This window comes from Drosophila ananassae, chromosome XL, assembly GCF_017639315.1.
Source record: "Drosophila ananassae strain 14024-0371.13 chromosome XL, ASM1763931v2, whole genome shotgun sequence".
NCBI classification, from domain to species: Eukaryota; Metazoa; Arthropoda; class Insecta; order Diptera; family Drosophilidae; genus Drosophila; species Drosophila ananassae.
Genome location: NC_057931.1, coordinates 4523266 through 4550665, shown reverse-complemented (window position 1 = coordinate 4550665; position 27400 = coordinate 4523266). Strand labels below are relative to the sequence as shown.

The following is a 27400-nucleotide window of genomic DNA, read 5'->3' as shown; positions in this document are numbered from 1 at the left end:
TTTTTTTTTTTTTTTTTTTTTTTTTTTTAAATAATAAACATAAAAGTAAGGTCTATAAGGATAAGGATCTGTCTTAACACGTTATCTAAACACATGACTTACACAAAAATTACAAAAATAATTTCGAACATAAAACTCAATAACAATATATTGGAAACTTTCACAATAAACATAATTCACATACATAATATATGGATAATGGATAATGGATAATGGATAATGGATCATGGATTCCATATCCACATTTCCACAAAAAAAAACACACACACTCACAATTACGAAAAGAACGTCGTGGTGTGCCGGTTGGGTTGGGGTTTCTTTGAAAAGTGTCTCTTTGGATTTATTATTTTTTAAAAATCGCACGATTGAAGAAACTGTTGAATTCAATTGACAAACGAATCTCTCATCCTGATCCTTTCTTACAAATCTAGTAAACATACAGGTCCTTAAACGCTAACGAAAAAAAAAGTAGTGTTTGCATGGCTTATATTACATAATTTTTGAGTTTAAAACAAGATATTTTTTTCACTTAACTAGGTTTTTTTTTTTTTAAATCCATAATTATCATCGTTTGCTTTTTTAGGTTTTTTTTCTTCGATTTCTTGTGGAAAGGATGTTTCTTAGTATGTTTCTTAGTCTTGAGCTCATTTGGTGTTTTCGGGTCCTGTCCGGACCACATAGCTTTGGCGTCGCTTCAGGATTCGTATCAGGCAGGAGGAGCCAGAGCTCTGCCTCGAATCCTGCTGCTGTTGAGATGTGCCCGGTTCGGGCTCTGTCTCCACGGTCACTGTCAGGGTTTCCATCTCCTGTTCCTGGTTCTGTTGCCGGGCGATCCTCATTAGCTCATCGGCCGCCGTCACAGTTTTGCGTCTTTTTGTGATTTTTGCCAAAGATATCTGTTGTGGTTGCTGCTGTGGTTGCAGTTGCTGTTGCAGTTGCTGCTGCTGTTGTTGCAAAGTAGGAGGTGGAGTAGCTTGTGGCTTCACCACAAAGCTCACCTGCCGCTCGACATTGTTTTCCTGCCAGGCGATCTTCACCACATCGTCCGATGACATCATAGTCTTGCGTCTTTTGGTGATTCTTGACAAAGAAATAGGCTGCTGCTCCTGCTGCTGTTGTTGTTGCTGCTGCTGCTGCTGCTGCACACTGACTATCTGCCGATTGTTGAGAATCTGTTGTTGTGGCTGCGGCAACTCCCGGACGACCCTCGACAGCCCATCGGCTACTCTTGCGTCGACAGTCTTCCGTCTGGCTATAATCTTAAAGGACGACTTCTGTTGTTGCTGCATCGGCAGCTGCTGCTGGTGCCTAACACCAACAGCTTCTTTTATGTGGATGGTGGGCCGGGGAGCCAATAGAACATGCATCTTGGACATGAGCTCCCTGTCCAGGGCCATCATCACATAATCATAGTTGTAGCGCGTATTCCGCAGGCTGCTCTTCGTGATGATGAGGCCGTTCTGGAACTGATAGTGCACCTGCATGAGGTAGTTCCGGAGATCGGTGTACGGGTGAAGCGCACGGAACCGGGGCAAGTCGGTGCCATGGTAGTCGAAGCAGTGCTGCAGGTACTGATCATATCCACTCTGGCCGGCCTTGCAGAAGTGGCAGAACAGGAAGCGATTGTAGTGATCGAGCATGTGCCGGAGCGTGGCCAGCTCGTTGGTGGAGGTGAAAATGCAATAGAAGCAGTGGAAGATCAAGCCAGTCAGTTTCCGGAAGCAGAACCTTTCGCCCGGCTTGCTGTGCTCGACACACCCGTGCTGGGCTATCGCACTCATCGTGGGCATCACCACGCTGCACAAATCGCACTGGTAGTACTCGTTGGAAGCTGCTCCGCACGAGCTCAGCTGCTGCAGGGCGTCCAGTTCGGCGTCGGTCACATTCTTTAGGTCGTTGGGCAGATGACCCTCCTTTTGGATGTGCAGCATCAGGTCCTGCCTGTTGGTGTAACGGTAATTGCAATAGGCGCACTCCTCCGGCCGCCGGACATCGCAGGCAACAATGTTCCGCTGCATGTGCTCCTTAACCAGGTGGTCGTCCCTTAGCGTTCTGGCATTCCCCTTGAAACGCTTGCACTCGGAGCAGAGGAGCTGCGGCTGCACCCGAAAATAGAACGGCAGCTCTGGATGCATCTTGGCCCAGTGCTGGGTGCGAAGATCCTGCAGATTGCTGTTCGTCTCCTCGCAATGGGTGCACGCAAACTCGGCCACAGTCTACGGATTTTAGCGGGAACATCAGAGATGCTGGGTCTTCTGTTTTATTTCAGCTTATTTTGTTTCTATTCTACTTACCGTATCCTCCTGACATTCCCCGATCTCTTCAACTTCGTCATCGGATGCCAGTAGATCCACCACCTCGGTGATGATGTGCTGGGACTCTGACAACCGTCTAGGTCTTTCCCGTTCCGGCCCGTGTGCTTGTGGGATTTCAGTTCGAAAGTTTACTTCGTTTGGGATCTGTCCTGGTTGTTCCTTCTGTTCCACTTGCTGCGGCACAGCCTGTTGCACTTGTACACCCTCCGACCTTGGCTCCAGGGTCGGCTCATTAGTCGGCAGAGCCGGAAGAGCCAGAGGAGCTGCCGCTTCCCTCTTTTCAGTAGATTCCTCGAGGGCCGTGCCCATGTTCCAGCTGATTCGGTCGGGAATATGATTCACCACGCGGTCGAATAGGAGTTGCGCCAGACCCGTCTGGCCCGGATGCTTCTCCTCCATGTGCGTGATCACATGACGCTCCTGGCTGTTGGCGAAGTCGCAGTGGTAGCACTTCCACTGCAAACGCGTCTTGTGAACCGTTTCGCAGTGGGAGGACATCTTCTGGAAGTTGGACGCAGCCTCCCGGCAAATCGTGCAGTAAAATCCGAGCGTCTGCTTGTTCTTCCCGACGATGCGATGGAAGACCTGCAGCAGCTGCATTGGCCGCTCCGGATGTTTCCGGAGAATGTGATTCGTTATGTTGGCAGCGTCGCGGGAACCGTGATTGCACTCGGGACAGTGGAACATGTACCCCAGACTGTGCTCGGTCAGGGCATGAGCCATCACCTGGACGCTCGACGGGAAGAGAAGCTGGCATAAATTGCACGTGTACTCCATCCGGGCAGGATGCGCCAGTTTGGCTGAAAAAAGAGACACAAGATTAGGAATCTAGGAGCGCTCATAGATAGCTGGGGGATGCTTACGGGTCCTTAGCCACTTGATGCGAGTTACCACCAAGCCGTTCCTCTCCGCGGGCAGACTGCGCTGATGCACCAGCACCGCCACTTCCCGGTTCTCACCCTCCAGATGCCGGAACTGGACATGCCGCTCGATGATGGAGCGCCGGGGATTGAAGCGCGGACAGGCGCCGCACTGGAAGATGTGCCGCTTGTGGAAGAGCAGGTGCTGCAAATAGCGCTCCACACTGACCGTCCCAGTCAGACGGACGCTGCAGTGCGGACAGATGAGGATGTCGCTGTACATGTGCTCGTCGGTCATATGCTTGCGGAGCTTCTCCTCGTTGCTCAGCACCTGGTCGCAGGTAATGAAGCCGCAACGGAAGCGAACATTCCGAGGCACATAGGTGTATTCCGGCAGCTCTGTCACCTGGGGCTTGGGAGTGGTTATTTTTTTTAAAGGTATCGGGCTCGGAGTCTCCACAACCGGCGTGGCAGGCAGGACCGTCGTCGGCGCTGGTGGCTGCGTCTCCGGCGGCTGTGCCTGATAGAAAGGGGCAACGGGTTCGGGTGCAGGAACGGGCTCATTTTGATACGCCAGACGCAGTGCTTCTTCCCGGTGGTCGGCCAGATGCTTGATGAGCAGGGTACGCACCACGGAGCTGAAGGGGCACTCCGCACAGTGCATCCGTTCCAGGTAGATGAGTCTGCGGGGCAGTAGAGCCGACTCGGAGCTACGGAAACGCGTCTTGGTGCCCTGCCGGCGGATGCTCGACTCGGTGCACAATTTCAGATGGAATTCGTGCATCTGGGCGCTACCAAAGGGCTGCTCCACGGCGGCCAAAAAGTAGTCGGTTGCCCCAGTGCCCGTCGATCTGCTTCCGTTCTTCGCCGCCTCCGCCACACCGGGCAGCTGAATGAACTGCACCTGCCGGTACTGGCGCTCGAAGTGGACCGGATGAGTGTGCCGGACATGGTGGATCATCAGCCGCTCGGTGGTCGTCGTGGCGAGGCACTGGCTGCAGAGGAAGCGGTGCGGGGCATGGGCCTGCTGGAGGTGCGTCCGGAGGATCTGCGGCGGCGCCTGGAGGCTACAGAACTTGCACTTCACGTGGATGGAGGCGCACGAGGAGCTGCGCAAGTGGAAGAGGACGTGGTTCACGAACTGATCTTCAGTCAGCCGGACGATGCAGCTCTTGGTCGGACAGGAGTAGAGGCGATCGGCTGTAAGAAATAAATCATAAAATAATATTTAATTATTTTTAGTCATATTTTTTAGCAAAAATCAGGTGAAAAAATGGCGAAAAATGAATGGAAATTTTTGCTTCCCGGTTTTTATTAAAAATTATAATATTTATATTATTAAATATAGAATTCTAAGATCTGGAAGGTATAACATTTCTAAATCGGCCAAGTATAAGCCGAGTTATAGCATTTTTCCTTTTTAAAAATTTTAAAAATATCTAACGTTTTTTAATTATTTTTAGCGAATATCTCGACTAATTCTCAACCGATTCTTGAAAGGAATACCATTTATGAATCAGCATTCTATATCCCCACGATCTGCATAAAAATTTTTCAAATTTAAAAAAAAAAAAATTTCATCCAATTTTCGGAAAAAATCATGATGGTACCCCTTGAAAAAATTTCGAAAATCGGGTCAAAAATTTTATTGTCAGATTTTGATTGAAAATTATTCTACTCTGAATTCTAAGATCGGGAAGGTATAACATTTCAAGATCTGACAAGTATTAGCCGAGTTATGTTTATTTTTCCTTTCAAAAAAACTCAAAAATGGAAACCGGTTTTTAATGTTTTTTTATTTTTTCAAAATTTGAATTTTCAATCCACTTTTTAGTGGATATTTTAATCATTTCTTAACCGATTCTGAAGTGGATTACCATTTATTTATCAGCGAACTATCCCCCTTCGAACTGCATTCGAAATATTGCAAATATCGAAAATAAAAAATTTGTTAAAATTTTCAGCTAAAATCATGAGGGTACCCCTTTAAAAAATTTCGAAAAATGGATCGAAAATGAGATGGTCAGATTTTGATTCGAAATGAAGCTATTCTGAGTTCTAAGATCGGGAAGGTATAACATTTCAGGATCTGCCAAGTATTTTCCGAGTTATGAATATTTTAATACTTCAAAAATCAAAAAATTGGAAACACTTTTTTCAAGTATTTTTATTTTTCAAAAATCGATATTTTCAATACACTTTTCAGCTAATATTTTAAACATTTCTTAACCGATTTTAAAGTGGAATGTCATTTATGAATCGGGATTTAAATCCCGAAAAGTTTTGAAACATTTTCCAAAATAATTGTTTGCCAATTTTATGATGTTACCCCTTAGAAATTTTTTTAAAAAATTGAAAAAATTACAACTTGACAGTTTTTGAATCAAAAAAGAAGTAAGAGACTAGATCGAGAAGGTATTACTTTCCGAAATCGAACAAGAACTAGCAGAGTTATGAGGGTTGGGTCTCCCAAGAAGCTCACCTAGACGACACCCGGTACTCATCCTGTCTCCTTGGAACACTTACCATTAAGTCCCGTGGGCTTCAGTATCTCCACCACCAATTTAGCCACGTTCTCAGCATTTTCGTAGGGAATTTTAGATGGTTCTCTCGATGACAGGGCCAAAGGGCTAGAGAGCAGGGACGTCTCTATCGAGGATATCGCTAGAGGGCGCTGGGAGGACTCTGTGGAGGATATCGCCAGGGGTTCCGTAGAGGGCGCTGTCGAGATGGACAGACGCTGGTTCCGACGCTGATTGAAGACATTCCGGATCTGTTGACTAACCGACTCTGGTCCTGGAAGCTGCTCCAGCTCTAAGCGAGCCGCCAAGCCATGGATGAAGACGGCGTGGTCCAGATAGTCGGCGATATCGGTTGCGGTGTGATCACAGTAGCCACAGACGAGGTATTCCGTCCCCGTGCCCTTGAATTTGTGGAATTTCAGGTGCTGTTGCATGGAGAGGACCGTGTCGGTGCAAAAGCCACATCCCGGGGACATGCATCGGAATTGATTCTGCTCCACTATAGGAGCTGGTAGAGGAGGAACAATAGCAGGAGCTTCAGCTTCGACAGAGGGATGTTCATCCCCTGGCAGGGTCATCTGGGCGCCACTGTACACCTGGCTGATGGACAGACCCAGGCCACTCTGGTAGTTTATGACCACGGGGTGAGTGGCTATCGGTTCCACGCCCTGAAGCACCTGGGGTGGAGTTGTCGGTTTCGCCACCAGGAACTCCCCCATGCCGGCAGCGTTGAGGTCCGTCTGGTTGGGAGGTCGGGGCTCGGCCAGCAGGAGATCCCTCAGCGTTAGGTTGCTCACCGCATCCTGGGAATCCAGTTGTGGTGCCACCACCTCCGTCGCCACCTCCTCTCCTGCGGCAACCGGTTCGATCAAGCGATCCCCTGTGAAACGTCGCACTCGGAGCTTGGGACGCGAAGCAGGTACGACTGTGTCCTGAACCACAGCTGCAGGAGTGGAATCTTCAGGTGGAACTGGATCCGAAACTGGCTGCAGAACTGGTTCAAGTGTTACAGGCTCGGGTTCAGGCGCTGCCTCAACAGGAGCTGCTGCCTCCTTCGAAGGACTCTTTCCCGAGATGTGTTGCAGCATGTGACGCAGCTCCTCCACTATGGTAAGAGGAGACAAGGTTGCCTCCTGCCTTCCTGGACAACTGACGCAAGTGCCACTCCACTGGATAGTGGGATGCTCCAGCATAAAGTGGGCCTCGAGGCCCACCAACTCGCTGGAGAAGAGAAACGTGCAGCCGGGTTGCATGCAGTAGTAGGCACGTCGGGTGAGGTCACTACCACCCGCCGACCACGTGCGGAAGGCCACGTTCTCCACCTGCCTTTTCGGAGGTGCTGGAACAGGGCCACGACCCGAAACAGAAGCCACCGTTGGAGCTGGACTTTCGGCACTGGATGGATCAACAGATGCCGGTTCAGAGTCTGGAACTTCTATCGGGGTCTCCTCGAGAATCGTCGCCGTCTCCGGTGGTTCCAATGGCTTCATGGAAGGTAACAGCTCGCTGGGATCGGGAGTTTGTTCTGTCTCGACTTCGAGGACGTCACTGCTGGTGTCATTGCTGCCGATGGAGGTGCCACCGCGTCCTCCGGAGCGGGCATTGTTGCCACCCTTGTTCAGAATCGTGCACAGACGATTGAAGTTGTAGAAGATGCTCTTCCGACTGCGGGAGATCTCATTGGCGGTCTCCAGGTCCACCCACTCATCGGTGAGCGCCCCCTCGTCATCGTCCTCGTTACTCTTCCCCAAAGCAGCTGAAGCTTTTTCCGGCGGATCCTCGATGTCGGACTCATCGCTACCAATGCCATCCAGAAGATCGCCGTTTAGCTCCGACAGGCTGATATCCGGCGGAGGAGCTGGCTGGTCGCGTTTCGTCGACTTGGACGGCGGCGCCGCATCTTCCTCGAGAATACGGTTATCGATGAGCATCACTGGCTTCTGGTCCACCGTTAGGCTCATGTTTTGCTGGCTTGGCTCCGCCTCCACCTCCACTTCCACTTCCACTTCCTCTTCCACCGTTGAGTCCTCGTCCACGTCCATCAGACACTCGTTAACAACCAAGACAGTCTCCTTTTCCGGCGGAGGCAATGGCAGCTGCAGATCCGGTCCATCCGTGCACACCTCCACCTTGGCTGTATGCGTGCTCGATTCCTGCTCATCCTCTGGCTCCGATTGGGTCTCCTGCTCGACCCTTTCCTGCTTCACTTGCTCCGCCTTCTTGCCCTTGTCCTTCTTCTTTTTCTTCCCGGACTTCTCCCCCGTCTTGGAGCTACCGCCTTCATTTTGATTCTTACGCAACACGGCATTGGCTTCCGCCGGAGAGGAGACGAGCGGCACATCATCCACTCTGCAGATGGTCAGCTGCTCCACCTCCAGATCTTCAACCTCTTCCTTCGTCAGGCCATGCTGTTCGGTCAAATGGATGTCGAGGTGCTTCTTCTCGATCTGGACGTACTGACAGAGATGGCAGACGTGGATGTTGAGGGGAATACGGCTGACGCTGGGATTGATCAGGGGCTGGGCGCCGGGAGCGCAGTTCCTGGTGTGGGCCGTCAGCTGGGCGATGCGGTTCCGGTTTGGCATCCGACAGTGGGAGCAACTGAACCGCGCCTCGCCCATGTGGTAGGCAAGATGGTCGGCCAGGGCGGCCGGCCGCATCATCAGCGGCTTCATGCAAAACGGACACACGAAATGGTAGAACATCCCCTTCTGGGCGCCTTTGTGCATTTTGTAGTCCGGCTTGGAGTTCCGGCCGTTGCGCAACTCCTGCAGCATTTCCGGACTAAGCCGGGCGGCAAAGTGCTCCTGGTGCTTCAGCAAATAATGGAGGGTCGGACTCTGCCGGATGGCCACTTTACAGATGACGCAACTACTTACAGCCGCCGACTGGGCGTGCCATTCGGGATTCACGTTCTTGATTCCTTTATTCGGGAGCTTCTTTTTCTTCGCCGGCTTCTCCTTCGGTGATGTCTGGGCAGTGTTGGCCTCCGTCTGGGGAGTCTCTTCCTGGGATTTATCTTTCGGAGAGGGAGGACCAACACTCTTCTGCTGCTTTATCATTTTCTCCAGGGGCAAACACCTGGCAATCCTAACCCTAACGTTCTTGAGCTTCAGTAACTTGGATTTCGAAGCGACTCGATTGATTCCACCCGTCAGAGACCTTGGACCGCCGAAAGCCCTGCCCCGGCGCGCCATGTTCCTTATAAAGAACGGACTAGACAGGCGGTCGTCTTTGGAGCTCTGTGGACTAACCTCTGCGGTACTGTCCGTATCGGCTCGCGAGGGCGAAACCGGTTGGGATGAGGAGGACCGTGCTGAGGAGAGGGTTCGGGAACGGGTGCGAGTACGGGCACGAGCCGGTGGCCGCTTGGTGCAGGCCCTTCGCCCCGTGGCCCGGAGCACTTCCTCCCCATAGTACATTTGGGCAATGTCCTCGTTCAGCTTGTCAAGCTCATTGCGTTTCTTGCGCGGCTTCTGTCGCCCATTAGACGCCGGCACGGCTGTCTGATCCTTCTGGACGTCGCCTAAAGCGCAGATTTTCACGACTTCCAAGTCCAAGCGCGGTTTCTTGGACGGATCAGACTCTGCCTCAGACTCGGGCTCAGGCTTTTCAGCCACCTCCACTTCTAGCAGCTCCTCCTTCTTCTCCACGACACTGTCCTTTTGGTCTTCGTTAATATCTCCCGCAGGTTTCTCCTCCGGGACATCATTCTCCGTGGTTACGGAAGCTTCTGGCACACTGGTCTTGCGTCGTCGCTTCCGATTACCCGGAGAACTAATAATACTTTTGGCATTTTTGTTGTCGTCCGTTTTGCGAACATCTTCCTTGGAAGTGGCCTTCCGCACCGCCTCCCCTCGTTTGGCGCGCGTTATCTGACCCAAACCGAAGATGTTCCTGCTCAGATGGGTCTCATTGAAGTTCTCCTGACCGCCGCGGGTTCTTCGCTTGCCGCTGATTATGTTCTGGGTGGAGACACGACAGTTGTCGCTCGTCCTCTCGAACAAGTTGGCCAGATTGCGTTGTTGCTGGTTGGTGTGATGCTGCTCCTGGAGATCCTCGTACACCAGGCTGCGGCCGGTGAAGAGCAGCTCCTTGTCCACCAGCGGTTTGCTGGCCGTCGGAGCCATAGAATTGCGACGCTGCATAATGCGCTTCAGCTCCTGCACTGTGGGTCCAGGTACCTCCTCGTCGTCGTGATCCTCATCGAACACCGTCAGCGCGGATTTCCCCTCCTTCATATCCTTCGAATCGGAGTGATCGTTCGGCATTATTACGGTGTGAGCGTTCGGACCAAGAACTATCTTCATCTTCGATAGTTTCGGAGGCTTGTCCTCATCAGTGGCCGCAGTTGTCTTACCCATGGTTGACTCCTCTTTGTTGTCCTCCTCCTCTCGCTCCTCTGCATCCTTGGCAGGCCCGTTCTTATCCTCGCTGGCCTGCTTCCCTTCAGAAACCGATGTCCTTTTCTTCCGGAATGCCACAACTCTGGCAAATATATCGTCATCGTCTTCGGACGCCTCGTTTTGGGATTGAGCGTCCTGGGGCAGCTCTGTTGTGGGCGAGGCATTGTTCTCGGGCACTGGTGGCTCATTCTCCAGATTGTCCGTGTTCTCCGAGCTCCCCAAACTAACCACACTCTCCACATCGCCGAAGTCTCGGTTGCCACTTGGTGGCACCTTCTTTTCGGCGTCGCGCTCCGTATTCTTTTTATTTCGTTTCCGGTTCCGTTTCCTCTTCGATGACTTCTTCTCCGGCTCCTTTTGGGGCTTATTTTTGTTGGTTTTCTTTTTCGATCCTTTTCCTGTCTCTGTCTCCGCTTCTCTTTCCACATCCACATCCTCATCCTCGTTAGCGTTATCCTTATTCTTGGACTTATTATTATCAGTATCCTTTGAGTTATTAATAGTTTCCTTATCCCTATCTGTATCCCTTTCCCTATCCTTTTTCGCATCACAGGCTTTGTTTGAGTTCCCAGCCATCCCACCATCCGCTTCGCCACTGACTGGTTTGGGAGTGGCGGCCGGCGCAGGAGTCTTCTTCGGTATACGGAAGTCGATCTTCTTGGCAGGACCATTCAGGACCGCACAGTTGCGATACGAGGTGTCCAGCTGCAGTTCCGGCACTGCCGTCGCCGCTGCTCCCATCTCCCGCTCTTTTCCCGCATCCCCCTTGTCAGCCGCCTCCAGCAACCGCTGACGTTCCACCTCCAACCGACGCAGCTCCTCCTCAGCCTTGGCCTTGGCCATGGCGTCGGCCCGAGCCTTGGCCTCCCGGTGCTCCTTATAGGTACGCGGCACATCGCCACCCAGTGCCCCCGGCATGCCTGGCCTCACATAGTGCCTGTTGGGATGACCTCCCCCACGGCCTGCTCCCCGTGGATAACTAGAGTTGCCCCTGAAGCTGCCCGAGCCGTTGAAGCCACTTGCAGTGCCGTTCGTCTGGCCATTCCAGCTGGGTGCACTGAAGCCACTCCCGTTGCCATTCTGGCCCGAATGCCAGTTGGCGTCATCGAAGCCATTGAAGCTGTTGGCCGGACGCCTCTGATTGCCGGAATAGGCGGCCATCGATGCGTACGGCTGCTGCTGCTGATGATGAGGCGCTGTTTGGTGCGGAGGCCTGCTGCGGGGATCCCTCGACTCGACACCATTATATCGCTGATGCTGCGCCTGAGTCTGGGTCTGTGGCATGGTGTCCCTTTCAAAGGATCGGAATGGCTGATTCCCAGGTGCTGTGGGACTTACGTTTACGGGAATGTTTGAGAATGATATCCAGTTGGAGGGCTTCATGCTCGGCGGCGGGGGTATGGGCGATGGTGTTCTCATGATGGCCTGTGGAAGCAGTGGTACTATTATATTATTGTTGTTGCTATTATTGTTGTTATTGTTAATAATATTAGATGGCGACTGGGGGCTGTAGTGTTTGCGAAGGCGCGGGTCGTTGGGATTGGGTGCCAGCAGTGGCTGTTCCGGCTGCCCATTGGTTGCCCCGCCAGGTGCTCCTCCCCGCAGTGCGGCCAGCTTCTTGCGCGCCTCTTCCAGCGAACAAGCAATACTTTGCTCCTCGGTGGCTGCCACCGACGGAGTATCCCTATCGTCCGCTGATTTCTCGGACAAACGCACTGGTCGGCGCTGAAACACAACGTCCGCATTCTGGGCCGTATAGTTGCGGCGCGTGAATTGGGGCGGTGATGGCGTCGTCTTTTCGGCCGGATAGGTTCGTCGCGTAAACTTCACCTGCTCTGGTGAACCATCACTCGAGTCTTTGGCCGTGGATGCCACCGATACGCCGCCGGGGGAGGACGATGGTGAGGACTTCACTGAATGAAACTGGTGCTTCGCATTGGTCGCCCTTATCCTCCGCTCCTCATTGCGGGCTGCTTGCATCGCCGCCAGGACTCCAATCTTTCCCTGGATTGTGGTTTTGCGAGGACCGTCCCTTATAATTGCTGGATATTGCGGCGGTGGCGGAGTCTTCTCTGTATTCTCCACCTTTGGTGTCACAGGCGATGGCGAAACGGGCGTCCTGCCACTAGGAACTTTAACTGGCGATAGGTTGGCAGGAGCAGGTGCAGGAGCAGGAGCAGGAGCCACTGTAGCCTCCTTAGTGGTGGTGGCAGCTGGTGCTGCTGCTGCAGCATCCTTCTTCATTTCGGCAGTCGGTGCACTGGATTTGGAACCACTTTGTGCATCACTTTTCGACTTACCAGTAGCACTTTCTTGTGTGGGCTTGGCAATGGGACTGGATTTGGCCGGATTGGCACCGGATGGGGCGGCTGACGGCCCATTCTCACCATCATTGATGTCGGTTATATCGATTACTTCGACCGGGCCACTAGAACTGCTCTTGGGTCTGTTGATATTTTTGTTCTGCTGACTAACACGCTGCAGGAAAAATGAAAAAGGACACTGGCGATTATCGATTTCAAGGACATGAGTGCATAACAAACTTACCGCCCCAAACTTGCCCTTCAATTTCTTGATAACGCGCTCGATTTTGTTCAGCGTCAAGAGGTTTACGTTACTGAAATAAAGGATCAGGGATAAGTAGTTGAAGATAATCAATAGGAAGAAAAGGACTCAAGCCACTTACTCCCGATGAAGGAGATTGATGAGGGACTTCAGACGCTCGCTCTGGAGATCGGAGAGGCTGGCATGGTACGTCTCGCGGACGCTTTGGATGAAGGGCATCTCCTCGCGCATCTTGAGCAGCTTGGTCTTGCCCACTGCCGTGGACTCGCTGACCATTTCCACATCATCGTCGCTGTCGTCCATCCTTCCATCCATAACGCTGTTTCTGCCGCTGCCGCTGGCGATGGCGATGGCGATGGCGCTTCCGTTCCACCCTTATTGCTTCTCCTAATTCGTAGATAACACAATAAACGCGAGTTAGTATTCAATGGCGGTGGCCTTGCTTCTCCGCACAATTCCTTGGTGATGTTTTCTTCATTTTGCACTAACTGCATACCAGAATGCAGTGGCACAGATTTAACCGTTTCTTGTTTCTTTTTTTATCACGGCTAACGAATTAAAAAAGTGGCAGAACTGGCGTACAAAAAAATATATAAGTCTGCGTCGCATTGCAACAACAACTGCAAGTGGCGCCGAAGTACAAATGCGGCTCCGATAAATGGCCTATCGATAGTTGGACTCACGACTCAAGCAACAGTGCCATGTGAAATAATTAAAAATAACTGTTTTGTTGATTCAAATTTATTTTACCTGCTAGTATTTTGAAGAATTCCCCAAGCATACAATAAAAATGGAAAATTTGAATCAAAGTGTGATAGCTAAATACTGAGCCATCACTAATCACGACCAGTTTGCGCTTCAACCACTACTAGAATCACTCGTACAAGGAATATTAAAATTAAAAGGGCTACTTTGAGGAGATTATTTGATTGCCTATTCAAACTCCATCGTTTTTCTGTGATAGTCTGCAGTGCCAATTATTTGAAGATTCCTCCCCCGAAAAGAGAACATAAAAGCAAAGGCGAAAACCCGCAATAATGCCGACACCCGAGGTAGAGAGCGCAGAGCGCAATAAAACTTACGGCGAATTCAATTTGCCGCAAATCTACTGCGGTGGTGTTAGTCGCTTATGCACTAGTATTAGTCGGAGAAGCCAAAGGCAAACGACGGGGTAGAAAAAGATCTGTTGATTTTTTTCTTTTTCTTATGCCTTTTAAAATCACCCGTTGCTTCCGAGCAAAACTGTTGCTTCTACGTTGGATCGTTGGATGAAGAGACCTTGGGGAAATCGAACGACGCAAATACAAATACCCGAATGGATCCCACAATCCCGTTTGTACAGAACGATCTATCTACCTGAATCGCAAACTCCGTTCAAGCTCTTCGTTTTTGTTAATAATTTAAAAATTATTCATATATTAATACCCAGAAAATGCAACTCTAAAGTTATACATACATTGTACCCATCCACACTCACGTAAATGCAAACATATATATATATATATATATATATATATATATATATATATATATATATATATATTTATATACTGCTTAGCCTATTTAACTTCGTTTTTCTCGTATATCTCAGACGGAACGCATGCACAAAGAGGAAATGAAAAATATTTGATATATCTTAAAGAAGCCCTTTCTTGTTTGGCTGTAGAATCATCATTTTCTCTGATTTTGGTATGCAAACAAGCGCTTCCAAACCTACCAGTTTCATGATGAATAACTATAGACACTTTAAAAAAATTCATTTAAAAATAAAGAGAATTATAATTTATGTTAATTGGGATTAGAGAAAGTTGCAAAGACTCCCTTTAATTTACTTATGAGCTCTTAATTAGCCTTAATATGATTCAAATATAAATCAATTGAAAATCACCACCATTTACTCAAATATTCAAGATCGTAATGCACCATCATAAGCTGAAGTTTACTTAACGAAGTTACCCCTCTAATAAGTCGAATACATAAATGTTTATTCGAAAAACATCTGCGACCCTATCAAGAACATACACACTTAAACGAGTCACCATCCACTGTCGTGATCCCATGTGGAACACAGGGAAATTCGCCAAGATGATCAAGTTTGAAATAAAAAAAAAAGTCATTTAAATCAAATATTTATATGAATAATAAATAATTCATAAAAAATAACCTTTTCTCTAATATATTGAAAATAAAGAACGTAATGGTTCGTGAAATATTATAAGTTTCTACTGCTTATACTGATGTAATCAACTTGAGAGTGTGGATATTGTTTGCTTAGGAACACATAAACAAAGTGACACGTCAACAATCTGATAAACTATACATAGTATTGAACGGTCAAAGTTTTTTCCTTCATTGCGATATATGTACATTCTGGACTTCTGCTGGTATTCGTAATTTTAAATAAGCATATTTGAGTGTCACTTCAACGTTAATTCCCCTTCCTTGAAAAGTTAAGGCTTGGGTTAGGGAATATCTCACACCTTTGAGTCTTTCCGAACTTTGATTTTGTTGTTGGAACTCAAATATATTGCCTTTTAAACTCTTTATGGTTAGATTTAAGTATATTTGAATTCCCGATTAAATTGGTTTAATCTCATTCGATGGCAGTACCCTTTAGACATCCTAGCAATCCAGTGGAATTAGAATAAATAGTCTCACTACATAAGAATTAAGACAAGTGTATAATTGTCCAAATATGTCGCAACGCAATAAAGGAGACATCATCGACCTTCAAATAAAGTATCAACATCACCTCCAAAGTTGATCAATTAATGTCCGCCAGTCCGCGTGGCCGCTTCTACCTAAACTACACTCAATTTTACAGAAATTCGTGTGATACACACCACACGCCACCATTTTTTCTTATGCAAAATCCCAACTATGGAATTCATGTAAAATCCATGAAATCCTCATTATTTTTGGAGTAATCCATTTTATGAGAAACATGAACAGTTTTCTGATGGATTAAGGGATGTTCTATAGTTTTTATGGCTTAGAAGTTGTAACTTCCTTAAATATCCAACTTAATCCTAACTTAGAATCATATCCAAACTTAAAAGTATAAATCAGGGGTGCCCAAGCACTGCTTATGACAGAGCAAAATCCAATAACAATGCTCAAAATTTTTTGGATTTATTCTCCTTTGAAGTTAAAGGACGATCCCTGGACGAAACAATTGTCCTTCTAGCCAGTTTCTTCTCAAAACAGTGTGTGTAAGCTTGTAATAGTGACAACTTCAGAGAAGCTTTTTCACGCAGAATATATTTCTGTATAAATAACATGGGTTTCTGTAAAATTTCTCCTTTGGTGATCTTGCTAGGATCATTTCCGATCTGAGGATATTTTTCAATATTATATTATCCTTGCATAGTTAAGTTTTCCAATGATTACCACCTCATAAGTTGCTATTTTAGAAAATGATTCGATCGATATGTTCATTTAGATCGATTGGCAACGATCTTCAAGCTACAATCGATAACTCGCACATATTTTTATTTATCGATAGTTTTCTATCGATGACTTACAGACGACATCAAAACAATATATGACTTTTATAGTTAGGATTGATGACTTTTTTTCGATCGAATCTTTAGGATCGATGACGGTTTTTTCAATAGGATCTTTTTCCATTTTATAGCGATGTACAATCAAGTTATCGATATATCGGTACAGTACTGCACGCGATGAATAGCGTTCGAGCTTTTAAGAGGAAGCATAGTCCTTTTTGTTGTTCCTTCATCTAAAAATTGTTTCGTAACATATGCAGTCGGCATTGATTTTTTAGGCAATCATCATATGCAGAAAATCAATTTTATACTTTCTCGATATATTCTGTGCGAAACTATTACAATTAAACACTTACACACACACACGCGACCGCAAAAAGCTCACACTGATACGTACACACACGAGAGGCACGAGCAAAATTAACTTTTTTTTGCTTGCCTATACAAAATTTCAGTAACGATTTTCCTGGTATTCCTCCTTCCACTTAAACATAAGACCTCTTAAATAAAATAATAATAAAATGCAGATACTTACGGTTGTGTCCGTGTTTAGCTGAACTCCAAATCCGAGCTAGACTGTGCAGGTAAAATCGGCTGAAAACAAGCGGCGATGTTAACACTTCTAAAGTCGACGCTGTAATGCCAGAATTATAGCTGTCCCCAGTTTTTCGCTGCCGGCGACAAAGGGGGCACACATACATCCACGACTTGTGGTTCATACAGATATTAATGCTTCACACGCACGTGCTACACAGACACACAGCGGCGAATTGAATTCGCCGCGACTATCGTGTTTAGTGGTGGATGTTCTCCCTTCACAAAAATTAAAGAATACTTACTGATTATGTTTTTCAGGGATTTGTTCGAGAGCTTGAAACTATATGGTGTGGCTTTAACAACTTGCAATAGTTATGAGGGAAATGAGGACCTGAGAAGTCCTCATGAGAAGTCAACATTGACGTTAGAATCAACGCCGTCTGCTTCCCGATATTTTTTATATTTAAAAAATTGTGGTATTGTGGACACTATGTGGAAGGGTCACACTAACAGAAACTTCCAGAAGTAGGATCTGGTTGTATGTATAACGGTGAAGGAGGTGGTGGTGATAAGAACTCATAGGGAGCATGGGTATATTAGTAAGTATATTACGACGCGTGTGCCTCGAAATATAGATCTTTAAATTTAACAAAACAGCTTTTATTGGATTTGATGTACTTTGTACGAGTACTGTAAGTACACAATCATCGCTATGGAGAGGGTTAGAGAAGGCGCTACAGGAGAGTAGTGGGGGACCAGAACCAGGAGACGGAAGTCTCTGCTGGACTTGGTCTTCCCACTATCCAGCAACCTCCGTCTGGCTTAGAACTAAGTACATATTTTTAAACAAAATAAAAATTCAATAATAATTACACGAAATAAAAAAAAAAAAGACACGTAGTGGTAATACTAATTAGAGTCTACTGCTCTCGGCGCCATTCTGTCGCGCCGGACTCTTCTGGGACTTGTCGTAGCCGTTGCCGGACATCTGCAGGTGCTGCGGCAGCTGGGCAGGACGTCCGTTGGAGGGCAGGGTCTCGTCCACAGTGAACACGGAGTTGTCGTGTCCGTGCATATGGCGAGCATTGAGCACAGCGTCCGGATGGCTCTTGGGCGACTCCGGTTCTGGAGAACTATCGGTCTTGCCGTCGAGCAGGAAGCACGTGATGAAAAAGAGGATGGAACCTGTGCAAAAAGGAGAGATCATTTAATCATTTACCCTTTATAATAGAGTTAGTGGCATCCACTTACTGATTCCATAGAAGCCGGCGTAGAAGATCATAATGGATCCGCGATAGCCGAGCACCTTGGCAACTGGATCCACCAGGATGGGCAGATTGCCGCCGATGTTGTTCATCACGAAGAGGAAGACACCGATGGTGGAGGAGCGGACACGGAGCGGGACAATCTCCACAACGATGGCGAACACAATACCGAACCACATCTCGGCAAAGAAGTAGCTCAGACCCAGGGTGATCATGGCCCACAGGGGATCGAAGTACACGGATCCGAAGGCCGGCAGAGTGGCAATCAGTTGGCTGACGGCCAGAACGAAGGCGCGCGATCGTATGCCCATCTTGGCCACAATCTTGTCCGACACAATACCTCCGACGACCACACCCACGCTACCAATGCCGATGGTGACGCCAAAGAGCCACCAGCCCAGATCCACATCGGGGAAGTATGTGTTGTAATAGAGATCGGCATTGTAGGCGAAGGTCATGCCGCCGCAGTGACGGATGGAAGCGGCGATCATCAGCATGATCATGGCGGGATTCTTGATCACCTGCCACAGGCTAATAGGCTTTCCACTGGCCGTAGTGCGGTCTCCCTCTCCAATGGCCTTGCGTTCCGGTTCCTTGAGAGTGGTTCCCGTCAGAGCGGCCACGATGACCGTCAGGACTCCGGCTCCCAAATAGCACACCCGCCAGCCCAGGTTCCAGAAGTTCAGTTTGGTGATATAACGACCCACGGGAAAGGCGATTCCATAGCCTCCGTAGATGCCCCAGTTGAAGATGGCCATCACAAGAGCCCGCTTATCCTCCGGGAAGATGTCGGACATGATGCCGGTGGCCAGAGGATTGCAACCGGATTCTCCGGCAGCCATCACCATGCGCAGCAGGACCAGTTGCCAGTACTCCTTGACGGTGCCCTGCAGGATGATGGCTATTCCGAAGATGATCGTGCAGATGGTCAGCATCTTGACGCGATTGTACTTGTCGGCGGCGAAGCCCATAAAGACACCGGCAATGGTGAAGATCAGGATGAAGGTGGGACCGGCCAGGATCTGGTAGTCGATGCCCAGGCCATTGTAGTTCCACTCACAGTAGCTGGTGCCGTTGTAGTCCAATGCCTGGCAGCTGCTCTCGTTCATCACCGCCGAGCACTGGGTGGGCAGTTCCTGTCGATGGAACATCGAGGTATTCTGCTGGCAGGCATGATCTCCGTAGTCCAGCTCAATGGCTGTCTGCTTGGACGTCACACCGATCAGATAGTGGCCCAACTCGCCAAGGATATAGCCGACGGTGAGTATAGCGAGGACATACGAGTTATAGAATCCACTCAGCTTCTCCAGAACGGGTATCATCTTGCTGTTTTGGTGTACTGTAACGGCGATAAGAGGTTCGTTCGCTGATTAGACTCAATATTTATATAGTAGAGTGTAGTATTGTAGTCTTGTTGTCTGGCAATTGGAGCCCCAGCCCCGACACGACGATAAACAATACGAATTCTGGATGAGAGTCATGTCGCAGCAGTGACATTTTGTCATTTCGAATTCAATCAGAAGCCGCATCGGTCCCAAAACGCAATTTGTGGAGGGAAATTATAATCAACTGGCGCGACATAATGACAAATAATCTGCTAGCTCTCAATTAATGAGACTCCGGGACAAGATTGAGTGTCGACAAGAGGTCAGTTAGATGCATAATGCACTTGGCACTGGGCACTTGGCGGATCTGATCTGTCGTGACTGGAATTTCGAAAGGAACCCCGTCACAATGCCCATAATTCTGCCTCGGAGCGTAACGAAAGTGAAGGCAATTTCGCGTACGTGATAGGCGGAGGCGGTGGCGGTCTCTAATGTACCTCAATACTACACCTGGTAGGTAGTCCAGCCAGACGCTTATGAGTTACAGGTGGTGAGGTGGTAGATACAATTAAGTTAAGATCGAAAGGGGCTATAAGCCATAACTCTTGAACGATATGTGCTAATGGAAAACTGGACCTGTCGGAGCAGTGACCTTTCAATCCAAGAAAAAACGGAAGCTGGAAAGTAACATTCAAAGTTATCCGAAAACATTACTCCGAACCCTGTGGTCCAAACTAACAAATTGCCTAAATCAATTTGTATTTCTTGTTATTTCTTTCATTCTCGCAGGCGTTAAATTAATTTTTTTCCTATTTTATTTTTGCAAAACCGTCATTAGGCAAAGCTTTATAATAAGCATTGTCTGGCCGGGCTTAGCCCGGCAACACAAGTCTTTTTTAAACTTGACTTTTGACAGGCATCGCCCCGGCCCGCCAACATGGTGGTACCACCACCACCGCCAAATTCCTTTAATCAATCACCTTAATTTGCTTTTGCTGTTCTCTGGTATTCTCACCAAGACCAAGACCGGGTCTTACAATTGCCGATTTTGTTTCCAGCCAACCAGCCAAGGTCAGAACCCCAAGAATCGGACCCAAGAACATTAGCCAACAGAGTGGGAGCTATCCATTGGATATGCGACGGATATGAGAACAAAGATCCCAAGAATGCGGATGTATAAGGTGTTTTGACCAAAAAAGAGTCTATGTATTGGACATTTTACCATTTAAGCACTAAATGTTTGAGCTTATTGTTCGATTCGAAGATCTTCCGACCTGCAATTTCAATAATAATAGCTATTAAATGTCCGGATCGGTTTTTGGGGCCATTGTAAAGTCCATAGCCTTGCTTATTGACATTTATTGTGGCATAAATACCAAGAGTTATGCAGATTTTGATGTAGGAAGCTGCGATTGTTGTCGGCTTAGCCACTCGAACCTTGACATTGGACCATTGTACGGAGAGACTAGGAAGCCAACATCCGAAACTGAAACTGATACTGATACTGTGTCGCTTCTTCATTGAGTTTCTGGTGGAGATCCGAGGATAGAGGAGCCTTGGCCTTGGCTGCATTACATCCGTTAGATCCAGTTTTTCATTCTATTTGTAGTTCAATGTCAGAGACCAGAGACTCGACCAAAACCGGACTCCAAAACGTGACTGGCCGCCCCTCGGACTGCGGACTGCGGGCCTCTTTCGCTTTCTTCGAGAAGGCCAATTGTATTATGGAATCATTCAAGCATTTCCAGCTATATAGTGGCACCATTTCGGCGCGATTTATGTCTTTCGAACAATGAAATATGTTAAAATAATGTTACACCAATAATTTGCATTTAATTATCGCCTAGAGCGATTATAATTGCATTCTACTAATGGCTCTAATGGCAATCTCACCACTTGTAGTTTGGGAAGGGCAAGCCGGTAACTTTGGGATGGGCTACGTGCTTCTTGGAGGGCAACACGCAATGCAAAATTACATTACTTGTTACTTGTTACTTGTTACTTGTTTACTTTGTTATAAAGTTGTTAGAATGTCAAGAGTACAGCATCGACTCTTGGCCAGAATGTTCGTGACAAGATTAGACCAAGAACGGTCAGGCTTGGCTGCCTCGATCCGAGACAACTGGACAACTGGCATGACTAATGTGCGAATATGCAACATATATAATACAATCTTGCTACGTCCGAGGGGGTTTTCGGATGTGGGCGCGACCTGTCTGGGTGGCAAGTTAGATAGACAGAAAAAATAAAACCACAAACCACAAAGTCGTGTGCTCTCGAATGGAGTACCTTTTAAAAAAAAAAAAGTATCCCCTCTAAACCCCATTTCGATTAGCCTTAAATCTAATAAGCCGCTCAACATGTCTATGCAAAGTACTATTAATAAGAGAGATGACAGGCAGACAAATGGCCGGCACTCAAGCATACCCATTACATTATACAATTGTATTAGCCGGGCTAAAAATGCGGTTTACCAGACACCCTCCACGGACCACCTCTCCCTGGCCAGTTAGCCAGTTGTAACCGCAGTCAAGGTTAATAGCTACACCAAGAGAAACAATTATATGCCATTTAATAAGCCTAATCGCAGTCACTTTTAGTCTTCAATTAAAACTAAAACTATCCACTTGGAGTGTAGCTGGAAGATGGCAAGTCGGGGGCGATGGCGAACAGATGGCTGAACAGAAAAGATTCTCATTTTAATAAATTGCCAATAAATCGAAATGATTATTAAACTATTAGCTAGGCCATCTGGTGTCTCTTGCCCTCAATTGGCAGACATTAAGCTTGATATTTTATATAGAATATAGTTCAAAGAACCTAGGGTTCGACACCTGTTCATGTAAATTATATTTATTTTTTTTCTTAAATCTTGTTAGCAAACGCCCCTTGGGCTTCTGGTTGATTTATTCATGGCACATAACCGAGATATATAATATATTATACGAGTGTTATACAAATGAAGCCATCAACTTGGCTGTTGAGTGTGGTCAGTTAGCATATCACATGGCTAACGATTACCACTTCCATTATGGCCATTAAGAGGCAAAGTGTTAAGTCGTCTCTTGGGAAATGCGGATGTAAACAGAGTGATTCAGTTCGAAAACTGGGCTAAAAACTGTATTTCTGAAGCCGGACTTAGAGTCTAGACTCTAGACAATGGAAAGTATTTTGGAAACAAGTTCCAGAACCTGAAATTCTGGGCGAGAGAGTGTCTTCTAAAGTAGAATCCGAATCCTAAAACTGATAGTAATAGCACTCTGAAGATTAGCTAATTAGTAACAGACTAATATTTCCAAATTGAAGAGATAAGAATGGCTATGAAATATATATATTTAAACAAAAGAAAGATTAGATTTTGGAAACTAAAAGATCTTAAAGCTTATAGACTTGTAGTCCCAGTAACTCTGGGAATTGAAACCCTTTAGATAGGGGTCTGGACCATAAATCAATTAAAGCAAACCCCTTAATTATGCTATAGGATGTGATCTGGCCAATGGAAGTGAATCAGCCGTCCGAACACCTGGAGATCGTAATGAATAACAACGAGCATCCCACCTGGCAACTGGAGGTGTCAACTGAAGGGGTCTCTGGCGATCTGCACCGGTTGCAAATACCTTCCCCCTTTGAGAGCCAGGTAGTCGGGAGCCGGGTATGAATATGGAAATTTAAATGTCATGATATCGATCGGGGATCGGAGATCGGAGATCATTGATCACAGTGATCGGTGAATCGTGGCCACGTGGATGCAGCCACTTGACAACAATAAATTATATATTATATATATATATAAGGGCTGAGAATCGTTATGAAATTAGCATAAAGTTAATACTTTATATGGTTTATTGGGCAAACCAGGCGAATCCCCTTCCAACTGCAATTAATACAACTTTTTCTGAGCTTTGATTTTGTTTTTTTTTTATAAATATTTTGTTGAAACTGTGAGCTGTATAACCCGAATTACGGGTAATTACGACGATCTCGGTTTGTTCGACAAATGCAAATCAGTTTTATTTCAGTTTTGAATTCAAAATCGAAGCGACTACCGAGATATCTCGGTCTTGATAGTCTAGGATCTCCAGTAATGAGTGCTTTGATCGATAATTACATTTAATTATCAGAACCCTAGAAGTCATAGCCAGATGCGATCATAAATATTATCCATTAAACTAAGCCAGGGGCTACAGATCTTGGCCGTAAATCGGTCTATACGACATAATTAGAGTGGACGTGGTCCGATACTGTTGCTCTGGCAATTAACTGATCCGCCAAATGGGAGTTATCAATTAAAATTAATTGTCTGCGACACCTGACCAACCTTTCTAATTGTTCTGACAATCCAGCAATCTCAATCTGATCTGAAAATGTAATCCAAGAAATGATGTGATCCTTAGTCACCATCTCAGAGTAGTTATATAATCTATATAGATTCCCCTAGAAGGCAAAAATGCAACATTCTTGGTGCATTATTATTATTAGAAATAAAGGGAACTTTTCTCTAGAATATGTATTTTTTATTTTCTATATCTGGATATATTCGTGACTGATTCTGAACGAAAGACGCCCACCTGCAAGGTTTTTTTTTTTATTGAGTAGCTGGTTACCTGGCTACCTGTCTACCTGTCTACCTGGTGGGAACAAATTCGTTTCGTGTTCTCTGTCCAAATTAAATGATTGCCAGAATTTGTTTAATAAATTCCTATCTAAATTGTGCTTTCAATATTTGCGATAATAACGACATCAATTGCTTAGGAACGTGTCATTTAATTTACATTTTTTTGTTTTTCAATTTTGGAGTCTGTCTTCTCTGTTAGCGGAGAAAAAAGGGGTTCCCTTCCTCCATCGATAAGATAAGTCCAAACTTCAGGGCTCATTAGGTATTTTCGCTTTTGGGGCGTAGACAGAAAGCAACAATATTGCGTCAATATTGAATATCGCTTCAAACCAAACAAACAAACTGGAAACTTAATGGTTTAAGTGTCCGAGGAGATCTTGACAAAAAACTGTTTATTAATGACAAGATGTCTATTTTTGCACTATATAGTATAGTATATAGTATATCTATATAGTACTACTCTGCATATGGAATATGTGATCAATTAAAATGCACTTCCAGCTAGGGCAGTTAACTTTTTTAGTGGCTCTGTCTAATGATCGGAGGCTACTTAAGAGATGATAGTTAAAATTTATTACGACATGGCTTTTATTTTCCTAAAAAAGCAACAATCAAAGCTATATTTCTTCTACAATTTATATAACATTTATATTTATTAAGATCTATAGAGGAAGACCTTCTTTTTGAAGACCTACCTTTGGAAAAAGTTTTCTATTTTTGCTTTCTAAGAAAACTATAATTTCTAATTATATTTCTAAAATTACTGCAACCCAGTTTCTAATTATATTTCTTGCCGAAACATTCTTCTAAATATATGTATTTTTAAATAAATATATCAAAACTTTTTTAAAGAATTTTAAAGATAACTATAACTAATGGAAAAAAACCTATAAATTGTTTTGAATTTGTAATAAACTGATCTCTGAAATTAGCATATTTTTTGCTCTGTTTGTCACTCTTAATAAATAAATGAATAAATGGGTTTTTTTTTTGGTCATTCCCCGGAGTCTGTGTGGGAAAGTACCCCCCATAACCGTGATTCATCCGACTAACTTACACTTGGTTTGAAAATTCTTTGATCTTCAATCGATCTATTGATAAATACTCGATATTTAGAGCAATTTCTGACTTTGGCACTGACACTAAAAAAATTGCTCGTGAATTATTGTAACCCCTCCTCGATGGATTTCAATTAATTGCACACAAGCACGCAGTTTGAAATTTATTTCAATATTTCAATATCTGGCCAAGTTCTTTCAATTCTAGACAATTCCTAGGCGAGATACTTTATACCTCCTCCTCCTCCTCCTCTGTCTATTTAGATAGAGATACCCCCCACAAGGGGGTAAAGTGTGAAAGAAAACAACAAAAATAAAAAGACAACACATCACGACACTTACACTGAACAAACAGGAAAATGTTAAAATCTTAAAATAAATATAAACTCTTAGTTTTGAGTTTATCTTTTTTTCAGTTTATTATTTTTTTTTTTTTATTTTTTATTTTATTTTTTTTTAAGGAAGATACGACACAATTTCCGTCCGGGGTCGCTCCGGCTGGGCTTCCACTTATTTTCGAACACGTCCAATTGGCTGCGTTTTGCAAACAGAACTGAAACTTGGCTTCGACGATCGGGCTTTTTTAAAAAAACCGCCCAAACGCCAGCGTCGCTGCCGACGTAGCAGTCGGCGTCGGAACAATGAGTCTGCTTGCCCCCCCTCCCCCCATCACCCCCAGAGAGCATCCAAGCATCCAAGCAGTGGAACAATCTCAGCTCTCTTTGTTTCTTGGCCCAAACCGGGTACAAAAAGGTAGTACTCTCGCTGTAACCCTTGCCAAAAATAGTTACCTCTCCGATTCTCCGATTCTCCGATCGAACAAAGAACTGATTAAGCCGCCTTATTAATCGACACATCTTGACTCTTTTTTTGTGATTTTTTTTTTTGGGCCGAGCCCTCTTGTCGGCTTTTTTGGTTTGAACTGCTTGCAGGTGGCCAGAGTAGAGCACTTTCTGGCCATCTTTTTAAAGCGGGGGGAGTCATCATCATGGACCTTAGTCTCCCCGAAGAAACAAACAAGAAATCGGCAAAAAAAAAACATAAGAAAACCAGTTGGAAAGGCCAGGAGGGAAAATCCACGCATAATCGAGTCTGTTGTGGTTCTCCCCCGGCTTCGTTTCGGTTCTCCACTTGATGGATCTTCTGGAAGGTCTTCGGAGAACCTGAGAACAGGTCGGTGATGGGTAGTGATGCCTCCGGATGCCCAGATTGCCCGGTTTGCCCCCTGACCCTGACAGAATCTCAACTCTCTGATGTTAAACGTCTTGCCGGTTCCACTAAAAAAGGTCGTAAACTCTTCAAGAACTTCTCTTTTCTTCCTCACTTGGCAATTGTTTTGGTTTATTAAGCCAAGAATTCGTTACTTTTAATAGCCATGCTGTTGAATTACAGGCTTGTATTAGTCTTTTTGTAATTAGAACGGAGAAACCTCTTAACTTTTTTGAATCAGTTAGGAAATAGTTCAAATAACCGCTAAAAACTGCTTCAAAAATGCAGATTTTGAAAATTTTGGGTTTTTTTTTAAGCTAAAATGGGCATAACTCGGCCAATACTTGTCAGATCCAGAAATGTTATACCTTCCCGATCTTAGAATTCAGAGTAGAATCATTCCCAATCAAAATCTGGCAATCAAATTTTTGACCCGATTTTCGAAATTTTTCCAAGGGTCATAATGATTTTTTCCGAAAATTGGATCAAATTTTTTTTTGTTCTCGATTTTCAATATTTTAATGCAGATTGAAGGGGAATAGAACGCTGATTCATAAATGGTATTCCGTTTTAAAATCGGTTATGAAATAGTGAAAATATCCGCTAAAAAGTGAATCAAAAATTCAAATTTTGAAAAAATAAAAAAACATTAAAACGTGTTTCCAACTTTTAGTTTTTTTGAAAGGAAAAATAAACATAACTCGGCTAATACTTCTCAGATCTTGGAATGTTATACCTTCCCGATCTTAGAATTCAGAGTAGAATCATTTTCTAACAAAATCTGACAATAAGATTTTTGACCCGATTTTTGAAATTTTTCAAAGGGTCATAATGATTTTTTCCGAAAATTGGATCAAATTTTTTTTTGTTCTCGATTTTCAATATTTTAATGCAGATTGAAGGGGAATAGAACGCTGATTCATAAATGGTATTCCGTTTTAAAATCGCTTAAGAAATATTAAAAATATCCTCAAAAAAGTGCCGTGAAAATTCAGATTTAAAATAACATTAGTTCTATGTTGAAATTCCATTTTTTCTCTTAAATTTTATCTTCTTTTCGAAATAATCCAACACCTGCATTGAATTAAAACAAAAAGCTGAATTAACTATTTAAATTAAAGGTTATTAAGTGGTCTACTAAATAATTATTCTTGCATGCTCGAAAATATTATAAAAATAATGGTTCTCTAAGCTTTAATATCTGTAAGATATATTTA

At 45.5% G+C, this 27400-nt stretch overlaps 2 protein-coding genes and 1 long non-coding RNA gene across 6 annotated transcripts; 1 reads left to right on the top strand and 2 right to left on the bottom strand.

Annotated features, from left to right (window-relative positions):
• Positions 1-121: 121 nt before the first annotated feature.
• LOC6504113 lies at positions 122-16802 on the bottom strand. 4 transcript variants are annotated; one of them, XM_032452838.2, is made up of 7 exons: positions 16710-16802; positions 12790-13055; positions 12651-12720; positions 5702-12581; positions 3179-4375; positions 2295-3115; positions 122-2216 (listed from the first exon to the last, which is right to left on the bottom strand). In XM_032452838.2, the coding sequence occupies exons 2-7, from the start codon at positions 12981-12983 to the stop codon at positions 645-647; spliced, it is 10734 nt and encodes a 3577-aa protein (XP_032308729.1). In that variant the 5' UTR covers positions 12984-13055; positions 16710-16802; the 3' UTR covers positions 122-644. The 4 variants fall into 4 exon arrangements, with proteins under 4 accessions (XP_032308729.1, XP_032308730.1, XP_044572671.1 ...); XM_032452839.2 differs by lacking the exon at positions 16710-16802 and adding an exon at positions 13419-14261; XM_044716736.1 differs by lacking the exon at positions 16710-16802 and having other exon boundaries at positions 5702-7362; positions 9283-12581; positions 12790-13304.
• Positions 16803-16946: 144 nt separating this feature from the next.
• LOC26514130 lies at positions 16947-17611 on the top strand. Its single transcript, XR_001408521.3, has 2 exons — positions 16947-17310; positions 17369-17611. It is a non-coding gene; the product is annotated as an uncharacterized LOC26514130 (long non-coding RNA).
• On the bottom strand, positions 17350-25542 carry LOC6504112 (putative metabolite transport protein HI_1104). The gene is made up of 3 exons (XM_001964166.4): positions 25317-25542; positions 17963-19315; positions 17350-17896 (listed from the first exon to the last, which is right to left on the bottom strand). Exons 2-3 carry the CDS (start codon positions 19296-19298, stop codon positions 17625-17627), a joined length of 1608 nt encoding a protein of 535 aa, XP_001964202.1. The 5' UTR covers positions 19299-19315; positions 25317-25542; the 3' UTR covers positions 17350-17624.
• Between the last annotated feature and the right edge of the window lie 1858 nt (positions 25543-27400).